Source organism: Medicago truncatula, chromosome 8 (assembly GCF_003473485.1).
Source record: "Medicago truncatula cultivar Jemalong A17 chromosome 8, MtrunA17r5.0-ANR, whole genome shotgun sequence".
Lineage (NCBI taxonomy): Eukaryota > Viridiplantae > Streptophyta > Magnoliopsida > Fabales > Fabaceae > Medicago > Medicago truncatula.
This window is the reverse complement of record NC_053049.1, coordinates 35,096,022-35,119,950: the sequence shown is the minus strand read 5'-3', so window position 1 is coordinate 35,119,950 and position 23,929 is coordinate 35,096,022. Positions and strand designations below refer to the sequence as shown.

General features: G+C 31.4%; 3 protein-coding genes across 4 annotated transcripts; 2 read left to right on the top strand and 1 right to left on the bottom strand.

The window, feature by feature from the left end:
• Positions 1-7,494: 7,494 nt before the first annotated feature.
• LOC11422577 (AAA-ATPase At3g50940) lies at positions 7,495-10,458 on the top strand. Its single transcript, XM_003629351.4, has 2 exons — positions 7,495-8,592; positions 9,877-10,458. The coding sequence occupies exons 1-2, from the start codon at positions 7,570-7,572 to the stop codon at positions 10,354-10,356; spliced, it is 1,503 nt and encodes a 500-aa protein (XP_003629399.1). The 5' UTR covers positions 7,495-7,569; the 3' UTR covers positions 10,357-10,458.
• A 1,975-nt stretch (positions 10,459-12,433) lies between these two features.
• On the bottom strand, positions 12,434-17,175 carry LOC11408172 (disease resistance protein RPV1). Of its 2 annotated transcripts, none has more exons than XM_024771973.2 (6): positions 16,604-17,175; positions 15,323-16,421; positions 14,913-15,206; positions 13,211-14,757; positions 13,003-13,111; positions 12,434-12,884 (listed from the first exon to the last, which is right to left on the bottom strand). In XM_024771973.2, exons 1-4 carry the CDS (start codon positions 17,086-17,088, stop codon positions 13,984-13,986), a joined length of 2,652 nt encoding a protein of 883 aa, XP_024627741.1. In that variant the 5' UTR covers positions 17,089-17,175; the 3' UTR covers positions 12,434-12,884; positions 13,003-13,111; positions 13,211-13,983. The 2 variants fall into 2 exon arrangements, with proteins under 2 accessions (XP_024627741.1, XP_003629398.2); XM_003629350.4 differs by having other exon boundaries at positions 13,003-13,107.
• Positions 17,176-20,357: 3,182 nt separating this feature from the next.
• On the top strand, positions 20,358-23,098 carry LOC11411327 (S-adenosyl-L-methionine:benzoic acid/salicylic acid carboxyl methyltransferase 3). The gene is made up of 4 exons (XM_003629349.4): positions 20,358-20,516; positions 21,477-21,881; positions 21,974-22,228; positions 22,444-23,098. The coding sequence occupies exons 1-4, from the start codon at positions 20,442-20,444 to the stop codon at positions 22,795-22,797; spliced, it is 1,089 nt and encodes a 362-aa protein (XP_003629397.2). The 5' UTR covers positions 20,358-20,441; the 3' UTR covers positions 22,798-23,098.
• Positions 23,099-23,929: the final 831 nt, after the last annotated feature.

The window sequence follows — 23,929 nt, the reverse complement described above, 5'->3', positions numbered from 1 at the left end:
GATATTATAGACGAGGGGTCCATAACCCATAATTATGCATTTTCTATGTTCCAAAATCCCCCATTAAGCATGAGAATATTAGGCGATCTGCTCCCACATACAAAAACCACGTGTTTCCCTTAGATGTGATGAACCTTAAGTGACAATTTGCACGCTTAATTTGGATAATTCAATTGGTATTGCTTGATGGTCCTAATCAGACAATATCATCTATTCATAAAATTCTTGTTTACACTATTAATTGGGGAGTAAGATCTTTATAGATGTATTGTTTTTTTTGTCAAGTGATATAGTGGTTAGAAATTCACATTTTAAGAGAAATAAATAGGGTGTTTGAGGTTTTCTTCAAAAAAAAAAAAAATAGGGTGTTTGAGGTTCAAATCTCGTTCCTTCCATAATATAATATTTCCCTCAACTGAGTTAAACTTCAGGGATATAGATGCATAATTCTTATGCCCAGTTTTAATAATTTGGAGGTAAGTTTTGTTGGACATAGATGCATAATCCTTGTGAGGGACTGCCTGTTATATGACACCCTTTGTTGATGACATTATTTTAAATGAAATGCCATAATTTATTTTCTATAAAAAAAAAATAATATCAGAATTTCATGACTATTTACTAATTACATATAAAAAAAACTACATAATCCCCTAAAAAAACTACATAATCATATAGTTAGATCTCAAATAAAACCCACTATATTATGTAACTTTCTAAAACATCTCAACAAATATCTACAAGAAAAATTTAACTGAATAACTTTTTTTTCATAGTTTTTTTCTTATGAGGGATCGAGGGGTTACTTTTATCCCCCACTTCAATTATTTGTTTATTTGTAGTGTACTCCGAGTTTCTAGGATGGAGGTGTTATGATCAGTTCCACAAACGTTGTACAACTTGTCACATCCACTTTTTATCCAAAAATGATAATGATGATGATAACGACGTTTCCATGGCTTTCACTTTCACTTACATGGATGCTTAAAGGGGCGGACCCAAGAGTTTGAGAAGTGTAGGGGCCAACTTTACACAGAAGTGATAGAAGAATATTTATTCACAATGGTTTGTTAGAAAAACTCATAAAACAACAATACTATAGAGTATATAGATAATATTACAGGATTTGTGTAATGTGCCATATTAGAATAATCTTGAAATGTTCTTAAAAAAAAAATAAAAAATAGTCTCGAAAGGTCTATGTGAGTTTAACTCAATTGTTTGAGACGTTGTATAATATATGTAGAGATCGGGGTTCGAATAGATTATTTACGTAGAAGATAAATTTCTAGTCAATTGGTTATCTGACAAAAAAAAAAAACGATAATGAAATATACAATTGTGTATTTTTCACTGTTAAACCAATAAATTTCATCTTATCTATTTGATTTATGTATAAAATTTATTGATTCAATGGATAAAACTAAGTTGTGCACAATACAATTTTTTTTTTTTGCTTTGAACAGAATACTTATATATTTTTTTTTTTACACCATAGAATTAAACAAAACTATAAAATAATTGAAAATAATTTTGGGTAAACAAATTAAGACAGTATAGAATACAATTTTTTTAAGAAGTTCAATTAGTTTATCCAAATTGACTCCAAAAAGAATCAAATAAAATATGAAACTTTAAGGAGAAACATCTTCTAAAGTTGTAAGTTAAAATCACCAACTCAACGCAAATGGATTCATAGAATAAGAATGTTAAAATAATAAACAAAACAAATAATGAGAATCAATAATACTACTTGACAAGAGTATCACAAATAAGCTGGTGGTAATCAAGCAAAAATATAGTATAGATATAAATGATTGCTAAGTTTTTTATTCCAATAAATATTTCAAATTTTGATTTTAGTGTCTCTAAAAAATTCATCAAGTTCTGTCTTTCAAATTTTTTTATCTTTAGTTTTAAGTCAATTCACATGTACACTTCACATTTGTGAATGACTTTTTTCTATAGAGGATTTTAACTAGTTTACACTATTGAACAATAAATCTCACAATTGAATCAAATAGATATGATGGACCTTATTAATTAAATTGTGAAAAACACATTTGTGTATAATACATGACTATTTTATAACACATTTGATTTGTTCTAATGAGTTAGTCTAGTTGATAAGAACAATGTATAATATATATATAAAGTCTGGGATTTGAACCACATATACCAACAAATAAAAAAAAACACATTTGATTTGATGAGTCAAGTGATGAAAAGTGCTAAGAACACTTTTTTTAATACCTATTTTTTTATTGAGTGAAATTAATGTAAATTCACACTTTAAAATTTCATATAAAATGGTGAGCCTCAAATTAATTTTACCTAATGAACTTTGAAAAAAGAGTTTTCACAACACTCTTACTACTCAAATATTTTCTCTATATAATTGTTTTAAGAGTTTTTCTAATAAACAATTTTTTTTTTAAGGAATTCTAATAAACATTTGTGATGAAATATTCTTCTATGCAAAGTTGGCCCCTACACTTCCGTCAGACCGCCACTGTATGGTTCAGTCCCTGGGCGTGGAATTTATCACTTTATTTATAGCTCAACTTTTTCCCACGAAAAAGCTTTTATATTTTTGTTGTTATTTTTATTTTATGGGAAATATTAATGAGTATCCTTGGAACACTCTTTAATGATCATAAGTAGTAAGTATTTATGAAATATATGTAATCAATGCATTAAAAATTAAAATATTTGACTTTTTAAAAGAATAATTGTTTATTTTAAAATGTTTAAAAAATGTCCGGAGCATTCGTTAACAAGACCCTTGTTTTATTTATTTACATAGGGAAGGTCTTGAACAAGGACGGAAGGAGCAGTCGTCTATGACACCATTTTTTTAAAGACACTAAAATTATTATTTTTATTCAGTAGTGAGTATTATGTAGATGTATTTTTTTAATTACTTTTAATTAATTTTATTAAAAATATATTTTTAAAGAATCTTAATTATAAATGAATCTCTTGCAATAAAACATGCAAAAAAAAAAAAACATTTTAATAATTAAAATGACACATCTTTACTAATTTATTCGGGACATAAAAAAATCTTAGCGCCGATCCTGTATTTACTAGAGGGGCTTTTGTTGTTGTTATATTACTACCAAAATCACTTAGGATTAAAGGCCAATTTGTTTCAGTTTTTTTAAAAAAATAACTTTTATGGTGTTTTATCCTTTTGCTATAAATTTTGTAAAAACGATCAATTTAAATAGCTTTCTATATAATTTTTTTTGTCATTTTATGTAATTTAAAGAATCCCTAAACTATTCAAAATATGTAATTTTTTTATTATGTTAAAACCTCTAACATGAATATCCAACTATGTTGGATCTATTATTGGAGATTACATTAATTTTAATGTCTTTTTTGTAGTTTAAGATTCTTGCATGTTAGACGTGAGGCTAATCAAGCTGCTCATTATCTAACTCAATCCCGACTGTATATGGATTGAAGAGACCCCACCTTATATTTTCGTAGTTTTGACTTTTGATTTATTGTCAGACTTTTGTTAATGAAATTTTATTTATCGTCAAAATTGCTATTTTAATTCATAACAAACAAGTTTGAAATAATGTTTACTAATTTTCATTAAGTTCTTATAAAATCATTTTTTTAAAATATAAAGTTATTTTTTATTTAATCTATAACAAATATCTCAGTTAGTGTAAATTTTTTAGGCTGAGTCCCAAAAAACTAGGGTCCCAAGACCTAAAATGAGCATGATGGATGTAAAATACTTTCAAATAGATTTTTGTGGGTTGTGTGGGATATGTTTGAACGAACATCATCATGTCATGACATTTGCAGCTCGTTGGAGAGTGACTTCAATGCAAATTTTAATTGCGAGAAATGATGTTGGTTCAATTATTTTATGATAAATTTTGGACAATTTGCTCTTTCATATCTACATTATGATATTGCTCTCTCTTTTCTTTTTTCTCTTTTATTTTTGATTAATAAGAAGAACGAAAAAGAAGATTGTCACAAAAGTTGTCAATAAATAATTCTACATATATCATTACTTTTTAATTCCTATTGGTATGAGTGTTTTTCTTTAGGGAGGTTTATTTGTGACAAGTGTTATATACGAATCATGTAATACTTAGCAACATGCATCTTTCATATTATTTTATTTAAATTTATTCAGTATACTTTTGTAATTTAATAATTTTTAAACACTTTAATTGCAAAAAGATTTTCATGCTATTTATTTCATGTTCGTTTTCCTTGTGTTTAGTTTTATTTGTCATGAATGAAAAAATTTGACCTCTTAAACCAATATTTAAGGTATTGATGAGAAGATGCATAATTGACGATATTGCTTGATCCAGGAACGCGGCATAAATGAGTTAATAAAAAGACGGTAAATTTTTTTTAATAGGCAAAAATGGTATATATAAACAAAATTAAGAAATCTCCGAAACACAAGGTGTACCTGAGAAACTCCTAAAGAAACATCTAAACAATAATACACAATAATTAGCTAATGCCCAAACATAACAAAGGGTTTGACCACCACGAAGTAAAGCAAAAGACAAAGTTTGTGTTACTAACTTTCAGCCACCATAAAGAATAGTGTTTTACTTTATCTAACAACTTATCTATGGAATTTTCGACATTAGTAAACAATCTATTGTTACGATCATTTCATATAGTCCAGGCACAAGGTTACCAAACTAGCTGCATGAAAGAACGCCGTACACGAGAACCACCCGCGGAGTGAGTAAACTGATACAAGTGGTCTGAGATACTGAAATGATATGGTCCCGACACACTAAGTCAAAACCGCACCGCATGCCATAACAAACTGTAAAAATCACAAGATAAGAATCAATGTTGAGATGTCTCTATGTATGCGCACCCTGCTAGACAACATGCATCCACGTATGAGATAAAAAAGACTATGTATTAAATAAGTCATTCCATAGATTTTTTTGTTAATTTTAAATTAGAAATGCAGAGGTGGATTTTATTAATTTTATTTTTCATGATTTTCATTTAAAGAGGTTTTAGTTTATTTTCACCTAAATGGATATTTTTTAACTATTTTATTTCCTGCGTCACATATTAAATGACACATTAAATAAATAGTGTTAAACTAATATTTTAAATAGAAATTTAGGTGCTTTTACTTTATAAATAAAATAACTATTAAATTAATAATATTTTTTAGCGTGAGTTGAGTCATTACATTGCAAATCTTTTTTTTAAAAAATAGTCACATTTTTCTAAGAAATGAATTTTTTAACATAATGTTTTGTATCAAAATTTGGAGGTGCGGTTATGTATGCACCCTGCATAAATCCAGAAATGGTTTTGGAGTACAACTCACAGAAATCATTTCCACAGCAAAATAGTTTTGACATAATTTTATACAGGGTGCTGGAAATCCTTATGCAGGGTGCTGGAAACAATTAAATACATCTAATAGTTTTAAAGTACAACTTACATAAACCATTTCTGGATTTATGCAGGGTGCATAAGGATTCCTTATGCACCATAACCGCGCCGTGCAGTGAGATCCCAACACGGAAAATCTGATATATCATGAGATGAACGTTGTAACCGTATTAGAAGTCTCGTCTATCACTAACTGTTTGGGGGTAAATATAAGATTTATTTACACTTTGTGAAGTTTCATTATGTTATTCGTTGTCCCTAAAAATGATGTGTTATATGCGCTTTCACACAATGATTTCTCTTACATATTACAGTTTAAATGACATAATTTTAAACGTGGATTTAACTCACATGCAGTTACAATTTCACTGTTTGTTAATCATCATCTTCAAATCAATACTTTTACCTTAGCCACTTCTAAAGTTACAAACATAATTGGTTTTGATGGGTTGATAGTGTAAACTTTTTCCACCGACAATAACATAGAAATACAACTTTTCTAGATCTCATGGCAAAGCTTTAAATTTATTTGTTCAACTTTTAGTTATTTGAAAAGACATTTAGTTTGTTTGGGATCTTGTTTATATGTCTATTATCATAGAATTTGAGTCATAGTTTGGAAAAGATTCAATTCTATGCAACTTGCCTTTCACTCATTTGGAAGCTTTTTATTTTTTTTTATTTTTAAGGAAGGTCTCTTATCTTCATTAGATGGTCATATTTACTCATACCTTGGGAGAAGGTAACACATGCTGATTGGTTGGTTAAGTTTGATGCTACTTTTTGAAGATGTGAATTTTCCTCCTCCTCCTCTTTCTCCTCAATTAAATATCATATTGCTCGTTGGTACCTCAGAGGTCTTTAGATAGAAGAATTCTTAGTATTTTTTTTTTGTTGCTTAAATCTATTTTTGGTCCCCTATTTAAATTTAAAATAATGTTTTAGTCCTGCTATAATTTTTAGGGATTGGTCCCCCGTTTTAAAAACCATCCTTTTGATCACCTGATTATAATTTTTTTGAATTTTAGTCCCCAACCCAATTTTAAAGTCAATTTTGTTGATGTGGCTTTGCCACTAATGATGTGACAACAGTTGGGTGGACACATTTATTATACATGTCATTACTAATTTCTTTAATTTAATTTCTATCAACGATAATTTTTTATTTTTATTGATGTTAAAGTCGCATGAGCAAAATTGACTTCAAAATAAGGTAAGGGTCCAAAATTCAAGAAAAACTAAAATTGAGAAACCAAAAAGTTTATTTTTAAAATAGAGCATCAAACTTTCAAAAAAAAAAAAAGGACGATCAAAAATGTATTTAAGTACTTTTTGTTGTCCTTTATTCTTCCTTCTAATAAAAAAAAATAAAAAAAAGTCCATAAGTTATAGCTTAACCGACAAAATACCAAAATTGTTAGGCTGAACACCATGATCAGGGTTCAAAATACCAACAATAAATTAGTTAAGTGATACTCCCTCCGTCCCAATTGTATGTCGCTTTAGAGAAAAAAATTTGTCCCAAATTATATATCATTTTCCAATACCAATAAAACATTTATGTTACTTTTCCATTATATCCTTTACTATTTATTAAAATATGTTTTTTCAATTCTTTCATTTATCTTATCCATACTATTTATTAAGGACAATTTTTAAAATAACTCATAATATCTCTTTTCCACACAATATTAATTACATTTCTTAATACGTATGAAATACCCAAAACATCATACAATTTGGGACGGAGGGAGGAAGGAACTTGATTCTCTTAAGTATGTGGAATGAGTTGGATTCCAAACTTAAAAATAAATCTTCTTGTGTGCCTCACAGTTTTATGACATAAATTAGTCATTGTTAACCGTGGTGAAAACCGCATACCAATCATATGATAACAAATTAAAACATCAAAATGAAGTGTTTTACATGTAGAGAGAGACGTGCTCGACAAAGATGCATATTGACTTAGTAAAAAAAAAAACATTGACTTGTTAGACAAGTTAGTAGAGTCCTTTTTTTTTTTTAGATAACGCAGTAAAGTCCAATTGGTTTTTTGGTGATTCGGATCTTTCTCGAACCGACATAAAATTCACATCACCCTAAAACCTCACCTAAACCCCAAATTCCAAATCAATTAATAAAATAAAAATGTCGTCGTTTTTTTCTTCCTTTACCTCCTCCTTATCGGAGACAAACCTAGCAACCGCAAAAACCATCCTCACCACCGCCGCCTCCATAGCCGGCACCGCCATGTTAATCCGTTCTGTCGCCAACGAGTTTCTCCCAATGGACATCCGTGACATCGTCTTCACCGGAATCAAATCCGCTTACTGTCGTTTCTCCACCAACGTAACAATGGTGATAGAAGAATTCGAAGGCCTTGACAATAACCAAATCTACTCCGCTGCAGAAACTTATCTCGGCACCATAGTTTCACCTTCAACAAAACGCTTCCGTATAAGCAAATCCGATCATCAACAAACTTTTACTCTTACAATGGAGCGTGATCAATTGGTAACTGATTATTTCAACGGCGTTAAACTGAAGTGGATTCTCTTTTCTCGCCGCGTTGAAAATCTTCGCAACAACCGTGATTTAACCGTTCCGATGAAGTCAGAAGTACGTTCATTGGAGTTAACTTTCAACAGAAAATACAAGGAGATGGTTCTAAAAAGCTACATTCCTTTTATTCTCGAAAAAGCAAGATCGAAGAAACAAGAAGTGAAAGCATTGAAGATATTCACCATTGATATACAGAATCTATATGGGAATCTTAACGACGCGTGGCTGGGGACTACGTTGGATCATCCAACGACGTTTGATACACTTGCACTTGATCGTGATTTAAAGGAGTTTGTTATGGAGGATTTGGAGAGGTTTGTTAAGAGGAAGGAGTATTATAGGCAAGTTGGGAAAGCTTGGAAGAGAGGTTACTTGTTGTATGGTCCACCTGGAACTGGGAAGAGTAGTTTGGTTGCTGCTATGGCGAATTATTTGCATTTTGATATATATGATTTGGAACTTGGTGAATTGAGTAGTAATGCGGAGTTGAGAAGGTTGTTGATTGCTATGCCGAATAGGTCTATTGTTGTTGTTGAGGATATTGATTGTACTGTTGAGTTTCAAGATCGTAGTTCACAGTCTAAATCTGGTAGATGCAACGACAAACAGGTTTTCCGCTATATCATGTCTCTTGATCTCTTTGATGTTTGATAGTTTGTTAACAATTCATAACTAAAGAACCGATTTTGTCTTTCATAATTTGTTTGCGGCCCAATTCATTGTTGACAGACAATGATACCAAATTAGTCATTGAGATTTTCACAGGTAGACAAATTAGTGTACTAGTTGTTATGATGAGTGAAGGACTAAGCTGTCCTCCTATGAAATGACAGGTACTAATTTGGATATTTTGTTCCAGATTGAATTGGACCGCAAGAAATTTTTGTTAGAGACTAGTTGTTGCGTGGAAGTGTGAGTTATCTGTCTCACATCGGATAAAAGAGTAAAGGTTGAACATAGGTAAGAGGACCGATAAACCCATTGCCTTAAGGTTTTGGGTAAGAGTGTTGCGTCTCTCTTGCTTTTGTGATTGTTCTAGCCTCGATGTGAGCGGTCCGCCAGAGCTCCCCTCATGACCAAACAGAGACTGAACTGAGCCGCAAGAAAATTGTGACAGACTGCATTGAATATTTATTCAAAAGTTAATGTAATTAATTTACAATCTTGAGCATGTTTATTTCTGCTGGCTCGTATATTATACATATTAGATGAAGGTATGGGATAGGGAGGGAAATAAAAGACCAGGAAAAGTAGTGACACATAATAACAGATATGATAATTTTGTTCACATTTAAACTTGACCAGGGGAATTAGAGACAGATTTCTAAAGTGAAGTGTACTCTTATTATAGCTAAACATGTCCTTGTAGTAGAGCTCAATTGGTATGGGAGGGTAAAGAGGAATGTTGGTGAGTGAAGTCAAGACTGCTACTATGTCGTTATCTTGTGAAAAACTGAAAATTTAGAGGGAACTTGACTGAGAGAAACACACAGGCACCTTAAAACAGGATCACACATACTCATGTGAATAGCAGCAAACAAAGAAACAGAGTTATGATTATCCCTTATATCTTAACAGAGAAAGAAGTTATTGTTAAGTAGATAAACTTGTTTAATTTTTATAAAATTCTAAAATTACATAGCTACAAATTGTTCAAATTATATGAAATTCTGTGTATTTGATCATTAATAAAACATGACATTATCAACGGTTAAGTTGAGGAGAATAACTCTACTCAAAACTACTCTTGGAGTTGTACTAATTATTATGAAGGGTGGAGTGGTTACACAAATAAATTTCTCAGTAATGTTCATTTATAATATTTGTTTCACTATTTAGAGTACATTATTTTCACGCTAATAATCATTTGAGCCCCATCCCATTGATCCACAGGTTACACTATCAGGGCTGCTGAATTTTATTGACGGGCTTTGGTCAAGTTGTGGAGATGAGAGGATTATAGTGTTCACAACAAACCACAAGGAAAAGCTTGATCCAGCTTTGTTGCGCCCTGGTCGCATGGATGTTCATATCCACATGTCCTATTGTACTCCCTTTGGTTTTAGACAGTTAGCTTTCCGTTACCTTGGAATTAAAGAACACACCCTGTTCGGAGAGATTGAGGAAACAATTCAGCAAACACCGGTAACTCCTGCTGAAGTGGCAGAGCAGCTTCTCAAGGGGAGTGAAACTGAAACTACTCTTAAAGGTCTGTCAGATTTTCTTACAAAGAAGAGAGTAACTCGGGAACTTGAGGCTAAAAAGAGAGAACAAGAAGAGCAGCATAGGGATCAGCTGGTAGATGACAGTGATTTTGAAGGAGAGAATGTTCGGCATTTCGGTCCTCAGAATTGTAATGGTCGAGCAATTTAGTTTCTCAAATTTACGAAATAGTAAATTAGTCCGTTAAACTAAAGAACTTCCATCAATTTAGCCACTCTATCAAAATATCTTTTTAGTGAACATGCATCAAAACTAATATAAGACTTACATATCGACATGAATAGTCTTTTGCTGCATCGTGACAAATGGACTAGATTGATTGATGTTGATCAATTTAAAGGACTAAATTGCTATTTTCATAAATTTAAGAAAAGTGTATCAACTGAAACCCTATGAAGCTCTGATACTTCAAAATGGATGACGTACCGTATCCCCTGCGTATCCTGCACCGATACCTGCCCGATACGTATCCGGAGAGTATCCAAATATTAAATTTTATTTTTTAAAAAAATAATTATCTGATACTTTCCGATACGCACAAATACTTGTGTTTTTTTATATTATTTTATTTCTGTTTCTTTGGTGCCAGTACGACCCACACCACACCACACAAACAATTGCATCTTTCCCTTTCTAAGAAATTAGGGTTTCAACATTTTCTTCCAAAGTGGTCGCCGTCCACTTTGGCCACTTTGTATCTTGAAGATGGGAATGGAGGAGAGGAGATGTAAACGTTACTTGGAGGAGAGGAGATGTAAACGTTACTTACTTGTTAGTGTTAACTCTTAGTACTCATGTGTTCTTTTTTGGATATAGTGCTTCTTTTTTGGATCGATATTGTATAGCACTAACAAGTTCCTTTTGAATATAGTGTAGCATCGATGTATAGCACTGATGGTGCTCTTTTTGGTATATATTGCGTATGTAATTGACTAATGACCACTCTCTTAATCGTCAATATTATTTATATTTATGTTAACATGCTACAAGTCTGGTTTCTTGTGTTTGTTAATATATTTTCATATTAAAAGAATGATTATAATTATATTGTACATTTAATTATATAATTTTTTTTATTAACGTATCTCAACCGTATCGTATCTTGATTTTTGAAATTTTTCCGTATCGGTGTATCGGTGTTGTATCATATTCGTATCTTATCTCGTATCCGGGCTTCAGAGCTGAAACCTGACTTTCAGATTTGGAGGGATTTGATATCCCTTTGTGCCTTTTGTTTTGAGCTTTGATCTTCCACTTTGAATCTTCATAGGATTTTTATCCACTTTTTGTTTTATCTTTTGTCAACTTGAAGAGAATACATACTCGAATCAATGACAAAATTATCGTGACAGTTTCTGCAACACGCATTACCGCTGTTGCAGCATGAAATAATTTTGGCTTAAATATGATATTAGTCCCTGTAATTTGGGTTTGGGTCGGTTTTGAATTTCGTCCCTGTAAAAAAAACTTTGAATTACATCCCTATAAAAAAAAAATTGTTTGAAAAAGGTCCCTGGCCTCACTAAAACGTTGAAGTGGCATGGTTTTTGCCATGTGGCAGTTGCTGACCGTGCAACTTATGCCACGTGGCGCTGACGTGACATGCCACATAATATTAAAATTTTCAATTCTAAAAATTGTTTTTAAAATATAAAAAAAATAATAATAATTTTCTGAAATTATTTTTATCATATAATTTTCACAATTTTTTTTTTAATTATAAAATCTGAAATTTCTGAAAAAAAATGAAATGATTTTTTTAATTTTTTTTAAAATATGAAGAAAAAAATATATTTTTCAAATTAAAAAAATTAATGGTCGAAAATTTAATTTTAACAGTTTTTTTTCGATTTTTTTAAATGATTTTTGAATTTATTTTCATATTTTTTTAATTTTAAAAAATAATTTTCAAAACTTTAAAAATAATTTTAATTACGTGGACTGCCACGTGGCAAAACCCATGCCATATCATCAAAAATGTGGGGTCAGGGACCTTTTTCAAACAAAATTTTTTTTACAGAGATGTTTTTCAAACTTTTTTTTTTACAGGGACGAAAATTATATTTAAGCCAATAATTTTTAGTATGTAACAAAGTATAACAGACAAAACAAGTTAGCATTACAGATTTAGGAGCCCATCTAGAATCTATTAGGACATTTTACTTTATGATAGTGGTTAATAATATATGAGTTCATAGTTAGATAATTCATCTTAAGCCTTCATATATACATAGTTAGATGAATACAATATGAAATTTATATCAATTCTCTCTGTTTTCACATGGTTAAACAGTTAGTACATTGTTTTCACTTCATTTTCTTTTTATAATTGAAACCCTTCAAGTTTTTACTGAACCACAAAATAGTATATGGCAGGGAAAGATTGATATCCATTCCACGCAATTTCCTTCTCTAACTCTTTATGTAACCATCATGACAGATTAGTCTATTTCTCCTAAAGTAGTCAATCATAACCCTGGTAATTGATTGGTAATGTTAGCATGTATAAGGCTTTGATAACCAAGCAGGTACTCAACCACAAATTGAAGATTATCTAAGGTGCTCTTTTGATGACTGTTCAAAATATGGATGTAATACAAAATCTTCTTTTGGTACGTTATTCAACTTATTTAAACATTAGAACTTGGCTAACTCCGTCTTGCAATGCTTGGAGACCCCTGCATCATAAGCAAAATTCCAATGAATTGTGTATAACTCATTATATTGAAATAACGAATTTAGTTAGAACATCAAATGAGCTAAATCCAAGAATTGGAAACAAACATAACTCCTTACTTATCTTGCTTCAAGAAGAAGCCACACGTCTAGGACTTCCTTGATTCTTCTGGAAGCCACAGGTCTCCATCAAATCCAATATGCAAAAGTCGTTCGAGTGAATACCTGTCTGTAGGCAGGGTTATTTGCAGTAGCAGAAAATGGAAGAGTGTGTAAACTAAATTTAGTTTCCAAGTTACATTACTGCAACGAGTGCTAGGAACATTACCTCAAGTCTTCTGTTTCATTTACTTCATAACCTGGACAAAGTTTCAACGACACACTGCTCTCACTTGTTTGTTGGAGGAACTGTATATTCTTGATCATTGGATTTGATATCCTCAGTTCTATTTTGAATTGCACTGGCTTCAAAGGGATATATCCAGTGAAAACCACACTCTACTATCATTTCTTCATTACGTTGGGTTTCTTCAATAAAGAATCTAAAAGTAAGCTTTGGATTGTAATTGATGATCACATCATTAATGAATTTTGTTTCTTCAACTGCTTCCATTATCTGTTTGCAACTTCGTGGATCATACCACAAAACCACATGATGTGACATCATGTGGATTGAAGCATTAATAAAATCACAGGACTTGTGGTAGAAGTTGGATCTTGTGAAACTTGTTATATAGATCCTTTCACCTGAACTATTGTCCAAGTAGCACTCACATCCAAAATCTACACCATATCCCATATGGCCTGGAGAAAGAACCAAGTAGTAGGCAAAACCCAACAAATTAGGAGGAAGCTCAAGAGTAACAGAAACTTGTGTAGAAGGGTGATGAAACCAATATTCTATGCCAGGCATAGCAGGTAAGAAGTACCAAATAATACCATTGTCATAATATAAAGACATGTCTTCATTTTCTGAATTTATTCTTGCTCCAAATTTAATCCAAAAAATAGCATATTCCGAAACTGTTCGGTATGAAACTGGATCTAATTTTATGCAGTTAAGAAGCAGAAAACCACGACTGGGTTTGTTAAATGGTTCACTCATTGGACGCAACACTTTCTCAAGAGATTCACAATTCCTGACAATGAAAAATGGAATGAACTTTGGAAGAGCCGGAATAGCAGCATTTTACAATTGAAAACACTAAGACTTTCGAGTTGGGGAAGATACATAATGGTTTCAGGCAAGCTTCTAATGGCTATATTAAATAGTCTTAAAGACTTTAATGACGATAGTAAGGAAATGTTGTCTGGGATTTCAGACAAGAAAGGAACATCATTACCAAATAATATTAAGTGTTTTACACTCAGGAAAGCAGGACTAGGAAGTATTTTATGTAAGATGATGGAAGAGTCACGTTCACCTTTCAGTGAATTCGCAAGCCAGATACAATTGGCAAAGTTTTCAGGAAGATCCACAAGACTATCACTGATAGGAGATAAAAAATATTCAAGATTTTTTGTATGCAATATTGATGATGGAAATTTATTTGCACCGAACTCAGGCAAACTCAAAAACAAATTATCAACTGAAGAAAATGTGACGGAGAACTCTTGGAGATTGATGCAATTCATGGCATTCAATTCACGGAGGGCTGGTGAACAAGTGTTACTGGAAATGCTCTTAAGCGATATGCATCCATCTATGATTAAACTTTCAAGCTTTTGGAGAAAGAAAATTGACGAATCAACTTCAGGCAAGCTTAAACAACCATTAAGTCTTACATATTTTAGATTCAGGGAACCAGATACATTTGGACACTCTATCAGCTTTTTCGAGTTGCTTAGGTCAAGTATCTCCAAATTTGGCAAATTCTGTAACAATATACAATTGTTCAAACACATTAGTACGTTTTCTTAAATCATAAGATTTCACGTTCAGTTTTTGGTTTCATTTTCGATGATAAAATACTTAAAAACTTTTATCAAAACAGAAAAAAAAAAATAATAAATACATGGACGGTGCATACCAATTCTCCATTCCAAAGGTTTTCCACATGGCTGTCTTGTAGGGAAAACTCCACAAGCATTTCAGGACAAAAGGTTGGAGGCAGAGACTTCGATGGATATCCATCCCACAAAAAATATCTCAAATTTTTTGGCAACGAGTCAAGGCCACTGGGAAGGCTTACAGATTTAATTCCCTTGTGATCTCGAAAAGCAAGTAACCTTAGGTTTGGCATCTTTTCAAATGTTTTGGGGCTTAAATTTATATGTCTAGATTCTGTGGCATCTAAAAATATAGCTTCCACGATCTTTGTTTCCTGAAAAATAAAAAAATAAAATATGAATGTTAGTACTTAGTATTGCTGTAGTAAGCCGCATAATCTGTATAGAAAACATGTGTATAGGAAGGAAAGTCAGGGTATTATTTTCTTACTCTATTATTTTTCAATACATCATAAACTTCCTTAGGATCCCACAATCTACTGCTTTGTTCTGGATTCTTAAGAGATTCTTCACGAACGACTTGTTTGCCCATTTCTTGTATCAAGTCATGCATTTGTATGCAATTTTCAAAGTCAACTCTTATAAGAGCCTTGTCTAAAAGAGTTCTTATCCCTATATCTGCAAAGAAACCGCACTGATTTAATATTGTTGTCATCCTATCCCTTTCATGTCCTTTGAAAAAGCATGCAATGTCCAGAAATATGTTTTTCTCTTTATCATCTAATTCATTATAACTCCATCTCATTATCTTATCGATTTCTGCATTGGGAATTTCCTTCAGTTTAGCTAATGCACAGTTCCATTCTATTTCACTTTTGCTACAAAGAAATGATCCCAAAACTTTTAGAGCTAAAGGGTTGCCTTTGGCGTAATCAATCACTCTTTCTGAGAGCTCCACATATCCCTCCTTAGGTAAGACTTTGTCAAAAGCATTGAAGCTGAAAAGCTGGAGGGAGTTTCGAGAGTTCATTTCTTTAACTTGATGAATTTTGTCAATTCCTCCACTAACCAGCACATGCTTATCCCTTGTCGTTACAATGACTATGCTACCATCTCCTAGCCAACCATTCCCGACTCCAATCAAGTTTTGCAGAAGTTCCAAAGTATGAACATCATCTAGTACAATGAAAGATTTCATGCGTTTGAGTCTTCTCATGATCATGGATGGTATTACTTTGGCAGATTCAATATCAAGATCTTCCCTTAGTAACTTAGAAAGAAGTTTGTTGCATATGAAATTGATTCCATGCCTTTTTGATACTTCTGTCACATTTTCTAAGAAGCAACTGCCTTCATACTTGAAAGAGACCCTTTGAAACAAAGCAGCAGCAAGGGTTGTCTTACCTATGCCCCCCATGCCCCAAAGTCCAATGATTTGAACTTCTATTGAATCAATTTTTTTTATTAAAGACTGAATGGTGCGATAGTTTTCATCGAGTATGAAATTACACGTAAGCTCATTTGTGTACTTGTGATTCAATTTTCTCAATACAACTCTGGTAATGTCTTCAATCAAGTCAGATTCAGTCCTAACATATGTAAAAAAATTATTAAATGGTTAATACATATATCAGGTGAGTTTATACAAACCCAACAATTAGTTTAAAGATAGCTTATACAAACAATTAGTTATTTTTTTTTTATCACACCAAAATTATAACAAACGTAACACTAATGATTAAAAAGGTAAAACACATTGTTACATAAATACCTGTATGTGGTAGAATGAAAACCGGATAAATTGGCTGCTTGAAAAAGAGCATTCTTCCAATTTTGCATCATCTTATGATCACAGCCTTGCTTCTTGTGTTTTGCCAACGCAGTGCCGTAACTTCCAGTCTGTTTCCGCACGCGGGAGGGGTCAATATGGTAAAACACAGGAATAACAGCAACGTTGTCTTTGTTACTACACTCCATTATTTCAACGAGTTCGTTCAAACACCATGTTGAAGACGCATAGTTCTTCGAGAACACTACCAAAAAGATAGTGGATTGTTTGATTGCTTTCGTAAGTTCTGCCCAAACATGGTCTCCTTTTTGGATCCTGTAGTCTATGTATGTATGAAACTTGCTTTGTAAGAAAGTTTCGTAAAGATGGCTTGTGAATCCAGCGCGAGTGTCTTCGCCTCTAAAGCTGATGAAAACATCATATTTTTTCAGAGCTACAGCGTGAGAGGAAAAAGAAGAAGGAGCCATTATTTTGTTTTTTTTTTTCTTCAATGGTTTTTTCTCCTTTAGTAACCACGATTAGGCGTTTACTTTTTGTTTGTTTTTGGATATAATATACGATTGTTGGCATTTTAGTCTCTAATAGATAAGGTGGTTAATTTAGTTCCCTAAATTTTTGAAATAACGTAACACTATAGTTTCTTAAATATAAAAAGTAATTTGACTATTTTCTCCTATCTGTTATGAGACTCCTCGATAAAACACAATAGTAGAGATGAAGGAGAGAAAGTAAGACTAATCTAATATTTATTTTTGAGATTTCATTTCTATTATAAAGTGAACCTTATGGGAATACAATGGGATGGGCAAGTGGTGTTAGTTAATGGCATGATCTAATAATTAACACAAGTCGATCCACTCACAATATTCACAACACTTTCTTTAGATGTCCATCGAGAATATGACTCATTACAAATTTAATAGAGGAAAATTTGGTGAGATAAAATTCTAGTAAAGTAAAATGAATACAATATCTTTTGTGTGAACCGTCTCGTTAAAAAATTTATAAGAGAAAACTTTGATGAATGAAAAAAAAAAACGTAGAACATATTAATTTCAATATATGTGTTTGCTAATTGACAAAATTAAAATACCATGAAGATATAGTACTTCAGGAGCAATTCAAGTTGTTCATCATTTTCTTGAGTACACAATGTTTATTCACATCAAGTGACATCACAATCTAGAGTGCATACCAAATTAGATTTGTAAACCTCAAACTATTTTTAAACGTTTGCTATATAATTTTCTTTATGCACAAATTCTCAATTAAGTAATAAATTTGTAATTCCAGTTGCTAGCATTCCTCTTCCCGACAAACTTTAAATAATAAATTTGCTCTATATTTTGGGATCGATTAAGATCTACGTGGATCTTTATTACTCTCTCTGTCTGGAAATAACAGTCGTTTAAAGTTTGTGCACGAGTTTTAATGAATATCATTTACTAAAATAATCTTATTAATTGTTTTTTTTTTTTGACAAAATCTTATTAATTGTTGTTAGTGGAGTAATTAAGTTGTGTGAAATTTAATGAATAAGTGTGTAATAGTAGAAAAAATAATAGATATTGCATTGATATTTTTAAGTGGCATTTATTTTGAGACATAGGAAAAATGCTAGAGACAAATATTTTGAGATAAAAGGGAGTATTTCTTTTCAAACTTTTCTTTATTCAATAGATTTCAGAATATATTCCTTATCTTCATTTTCTTTGATTGTGTGAGTAGATAAAATGACTTATTCATTTTACTAGTTTAAATTAAGAGATAAAAGAGTTGTAGTCATGAGTTCAAATCCGATCACAAAAATTAAATATTTCAGGATTTTCATATAATCATCGCTATCTAATGAAATGACAATATGTCCCTCTCTCTAGATTGGTTTGAAAGTTCATTCACAAGAATCAAATTGGTCTTTTATAATTTGTTTTTGGTTCGTGATTAACATAAAATAATATCAAATTATTAGTCATTGACATTTCCATAGGGAGACAATTTAGTGTGGTCTTTGTTATGATGAGAGAGGGACTAATTTGTCCTCTTATCAAAATAACAAGAACTAATTTTGATATTTTGTTAGAGACCGGATGAATCCCAAAATTTTGTTGTTAGAGACTAAATTAAGCTGCAAGAAAATTGTGAAAATCAAATTAGATAGCATTTCAAAAGTTAATGTAAACAATTTAGAATCGTGCACATAAATGTTTCCAAGGTAATTGATGTCGGATAAGACTGGCTAATTCAACCGGTTTAATCAGAAACTCGACATGTGACCGGTTCGATTTGAACTGCTATGTTTTAAAACCGAAAAACCAACAAAATCAGCGGTTCACATTTCCCCAAGTCAAACCGTTTACTTTTTGCTATTTTACAAAGAAAAACAATAAACTAGCGTCTTTTGGTTTTCTCTTCCATCATGTTTCATTTTAGAGTCCGATTAAACATTTTTTATTAGGTCACTGATTAGCATTTTTCATGTTTTTTTTAGTTAATCTACATATGCTTTACACTTTTTAAAACGACCAATAACATACTTCACAGATTGATTTGGCCGCCTCTCTTTTAAATTGGTCATTTGTTTTTATCAAGTAATCTAGTGGTTGGAACTCACACATTATAAATATGGAGAAGTGGAAAGTTCGAAGCTCGAACTCCGACCCCTACATATATTATACAATACTCCTACCAACTGAGTCAAACTTGCGGGGACAAATTGGTCATTTCTATTTAATTATTTTGTTACAATTTTTCAATGCGATTTTCAATCCATGACACTATTTAATTATTTTGTTTGCAACTTTCAATATAAAAAAATTGAGACCTACGGGATTTTCAATCCATGACACTTCAGCCGGTATTATTAGACATTTAGACCCTCAATTAATCTGACTAATTCATCGGAGTATTTGAATACCATAAATTTCAAACATTAACTCAACATTTTTATTTCTCTATCTCTCTTTTATACCACATATTGTTGGGTCATGATGGGAGTCCCAAAGATAATCTACATTGAATTTAGAGTAATCACATAAAAGAGTTAGACATCACACTTTAATTCAAAATATTAAGATAATACTCTCTCCGTCCCAAATTGTATGTTACTTTAAAAAAAATATTTGTTCTAAATTGTATGTCACTTTAGAATACCAATAAAACATTAATGTTATTTTTTCTATTATATCCTTAACTATTTATTACTCTTTCTTTTTTTCAATTCTTTCATTTATCTTTCTCATATCATTTATTAAGGATAATTTTGTAAAACAACTCATAATATCTCTTTCCCACACAATATTAATTACATTTCTTAATATGTGTGAAATGTCCAAAACATCATACAATTTGGAACGGAGGGAGTAGCTTTATGGATTCTCTTACTTATAAAATATTCAACTTACAATTTTTATTGATTAAGGTGTGAGACTTGTAACTAACACTACAAACATTTAAGTGTACATCAAACAATTTTAAATTGTTTTAGATTGATTTAAAAAATCTATTTTAGGATCGATTTAGATCTAGATCTTTATTATATTATATACCAACTATCAACCTTCTCGAAAGACCCACTTCAGATGGATCACTTATGGCAAGTTTTACGTTGAAAATGTTGAATGCAAAGTTTTCTTAGGCGTGTGAACATATTTTAAAATAAGTAACGGCTAATATTTTTTAGTAAGCTTTCACATGATCATCACATGTACGTGCGATGCTTCTATATATATATATATGTGTGTGTGTGTGTGTGTGTGTGTGTGATCTGTATGAGCTCTACATCAAAAGTATTCTGAAAGAAAGATAGAAGAAACAGGTATATATGGAAGTAGCTAAGGTACTACACATGAATGGAGGCGTTGGAGAAACCAGCTATGCAAACAACTCCTTAGTTCAGGTATTTTATACATACATAACTTTGTAAGAGAAATGTTTGGATCACATATATTAATATATTGATGACACATCGTTTCTTGGTTGAGGTAAATAAGAATTTGACATGACAACTACATATTCATCAATAAAAGATAGTAGAATTATTCATGATGAGTTGACATTAACCTTGAAATGATTAATTTGTCTTACATTGTTTATGTTTATGTTGTTAAATAATATAAGACAAATAAATTATTTTGATTTAGCATAGATAACTTTATCTACCTTTTATTGATGGATTAATAAGAATTTTCTTTTATGTTACTTGGAAAGAGAAAGGAAGCATGACGTTGAGAGAGTTGTGAGATCTGAATTTTTATCTTCCGACTCCCAATATGTTCCATACCCAATTTTATTATTATTTTACAACATAATTGTTTCTAAATTGGTAAATGACACCTCGTATTCAATGGAAAATATACTCTGTAAATGCAACCAAACGGTGGAATATAATTGCTTCTCCAACTTACAAAGTTTTTATGTCTAAGCTGATGGAGAAATTCATTTTTAAGTTTTTAAGTGAGTTCTATGAATACGTCACTTATTTATAATATTTTAACAATAATATTTTTAATAAGTATTCAATAACTCAAACGTAACACCTCAATTTTTTTAATTTTTGTTTTGGAAACATTTACATATATAATTGACACTTTTTTTTTAAGTGATAATAATTTGACAAAAACAAATATTTTCAAGTGAGATTTTTTTTTTTGTCCACTAATTTAGTGGTTAGAAATTCATATTTTAAAATTGAATAAGTGGGAAAACTCTCCCCAAAAGTTTTAGCGTTGTTGCATGCTCAAAGCTGAATTCAAATTCAACTAAACTAAGTTAATATGAGATCAAAGAAGCTCATAGTTGTAATTAGAAAAATGTACTTGTTTTCTTCTAATTTTATGTGCCGATTTCATGTATACAGCGAAAGGTAATATATTTGACAAAACCTTTGAGAGATGAAGCCATAACCAGCATGTACAACAACACACTCTCCAAAAGCTTGACAATTGCAGACTTAGGTTGCTCTTCTGGATCAAACACTTTGTTGGTGATCTTAGATATTATCAAAGTTGTGGAAAAGCTTTGTCGAAAACTTAATCATAAATCTCCCGAATATATGATATATTTGAACGATCTACCGGGAAATGACTTCAACACCATATTTAAGTCCCTTGACATTTTCAAAGAAAAACTACTTGATGAAATGGGGACTGAAATGGGTCCATGCTTCTTCTCAGGAGTTCCTGGTTCCTTTCATGGTAGAATTTTTCCTCTTCAAAGTTTGCATTTTGTTCATTCCTCTTATAGCCTTCATTGGTTATCTAAGGTTTGAACTCATTTCCTTGTTTCTTCGCATATTATGTGTATTTAATCATAGGAGTATATATAGATATTTTTTGTTGATTGGTGATTAATTAGGTTCCTGAGGGTGCAGACAACAACAAGGGCAACATTTATATATCCAGCACAAGCCCCTTGAATGTCGTCAAGGCTTACTACAAGCAATTCCAAATAGATTTCTCTCTTTTTCTCAAGTGTCGTGCCGAAGAAATAGTTGAAGGGGGTTGCATGATTATAACATTTGTAGGAAGAAAAAGCGACAATCCAACAAGCAAGGAGTGTTGTTACATTTGGGAACTTTTGGCTATGGCTCTTAATGACATGGTCTTGGAGGTAAAGTATGATGCATATTTTCTTTTATTGATGGGTCACGACCCATTCCTACTACATTAGGTCAACCTAAACCTGATGTGGAGCATTTCAAACATTAGTATTGATCTTTGCTCGTTTGTAAATATTTCAAATGTTAATTTGATGATATTTTTTTGAACATGCCAAAATGAGTTAATTTGATGATATTAATATGAATTATGCAATGTATACTGTAGGGAATCATAAAAGAAGAGAAACTCAATACTTTCAACATTCCTATATATTATCCATCTCCATCTGAAGTGAAATTGGAAGTTATTACTGAAGGATCATTTGTCATGAATCAACTCGAGATATCTGAAGTGAATTGGAATGCTCGTGATGATTTTGAATCTGAATCATTCGGAGATGATGGATACAATGTGGCACAATGCATGAGAGCTTTGGCTGAACCTTTGCTAGTCAGTCATTTTGGTGAAGGTGTTGTTAAAGAGATTTTTAACCGCTATAAAAAATATTTAACCGATCGAAACTCTAAAGGGAGAACTAAGTTCATCAATATCACCATATTATTGGCTAAAAGATCATGAGCAAGAACATTTTTGGTTCAAAATATTCAAAGTTATAAGGCTAGTTAGCATTATCTTCCTAGCTAGTATTTAGTTAGAAAATGTTATGATGAAAAAAAATATAGGAATAAAAACGTAGATGTCACTACTCACTAGTTGTGATATATGCTCTTGATTGTAAGATAAAATTATGTATCCCTAGTGTAGAAATTGAATTTTAAGTTAGTTTTTAAATCCCTTTTAAGTCGGTTTTGAACTAACTTAAAGACGTTTTGTCTTAGTATACGGTTTATGACAATTTAAAAATCATCTTCAGATTAAATGTTTGAATCCAGTTGAGATTAAATATTCATTTTAAACATATCATTTTGTGTCACATGGATACACACGGATTTTTGTGATTTCAAATCTCTTTTATTGCTTATATTCAACATCAGTCATCTTCTTCTCCATCAATATTCTCCGCAACTACTTTTATTCATCAACATCAATCACCTTATCTTGTTGTGATTCAAAGATAAAGTTCACGCCTAAGAAAAAGATCTACATTATATAATAAATATGAAACAAAGTAAAACATATTTATATGATACTTTTCTGCTTTGGCAATCCATCCAAGAGGGTTTACATAGCTCTATAGTTTCATTTCTGCGATGATTTCCAACACAAAATTTCTCTAAGAGTGTGCTTGGATGGGGGAATCTTTTGAGGGAATGTAATGTTTTGAGTTGAATTCACCTTAAAGTAGTTGAATTCCCTCAAAACATTATATTCATCCAAACACACTCTAAAGGTAGTTCAAAATTAGAACTTTGCATTTCAAATGTACCATCCACTAGTGCTATGCTATATAGTTTCATTCCTCACACAAATTTTAATTTAGGGTTAAATATGTTTTTAATCCCTATAAATATGTCAACTTTTAATTTTAATTCCTCTAAAAACATGTAGAGATAGGATAATTATTCTACGCGCTCTCAGATTACTCAACTCTAGAAAAATGAATTTTGAGTGAAAAAGAATACGTTCCGATCAATTTGTACCATCGAAAATTACATTCTAATATAGATGTTTGCTCTTTTTCTCCCGACAAATGCGCAAACCGTCCATGATATAACTTTCGAATAACACATTTTCAATGTTTTTAAAGACT

Excerpts from the sequence above, each read along its gene's own strand:
- LOC11408172 (XM_024771973.2), bottom strand. The coding sequence starts at position 17,088 with ATGGCTCCTTCTTCTTTTTCCTCTCACGCTGTAGCTCTGAAAAAATAT. Across the intron at positions 16,422-16,603 it reads TTTCATTCTACCACATACAG|GACTGAATCTGACTTGATTG; the intron begins GTATTTATGTAA and ends TACATATGTTAG. Across the intron at positions 14,758-14,912 it reads ACCTTTGGAATGGAGAATTG|AATTTGCCAAATTTGGAGAT; the intron begins GTATGCACCGTC and ends ATATTGTTACAG.
- LOC11422577 (XM_003629351.4), top strand. The coding sequence starts at position 7,570 with ATGTCGTCGTTTTTTTCTTCCTTTACCTCCTCCTTATCGGAGACAAAC. Across the intron at positions 8,593-9,876 it reads GTAGATGCAACGACAAACAG|GTTACACTATCAGGGCTGCT; the intron begins GTTTTCCGCTAT and ends ATTGATCCACAG.
- LOC11411327 (XM_003629349.4), top strand. The coding sequence starts at position 20,442 with ATGGAAGTAGCTAAGGTACTACACATGAATGGAGGCGTTGGAGAAACC. Across the intron at positions 21,882-21,973 it reads GCCTTCATTGGTTATCTAAG|GTTCCTGAGGGTGCAGACAA; the intron begins GTTTGAACTCAT and ends GTGATTAATTAG. Across the intron at positions 22,229-22,443 it reads TTAATGACATGGTCTTGGAG|GGAATCATAAAAGAAGAGAA; the intron begins GTAAAGTATGAT and ends TGTATACTGTAG.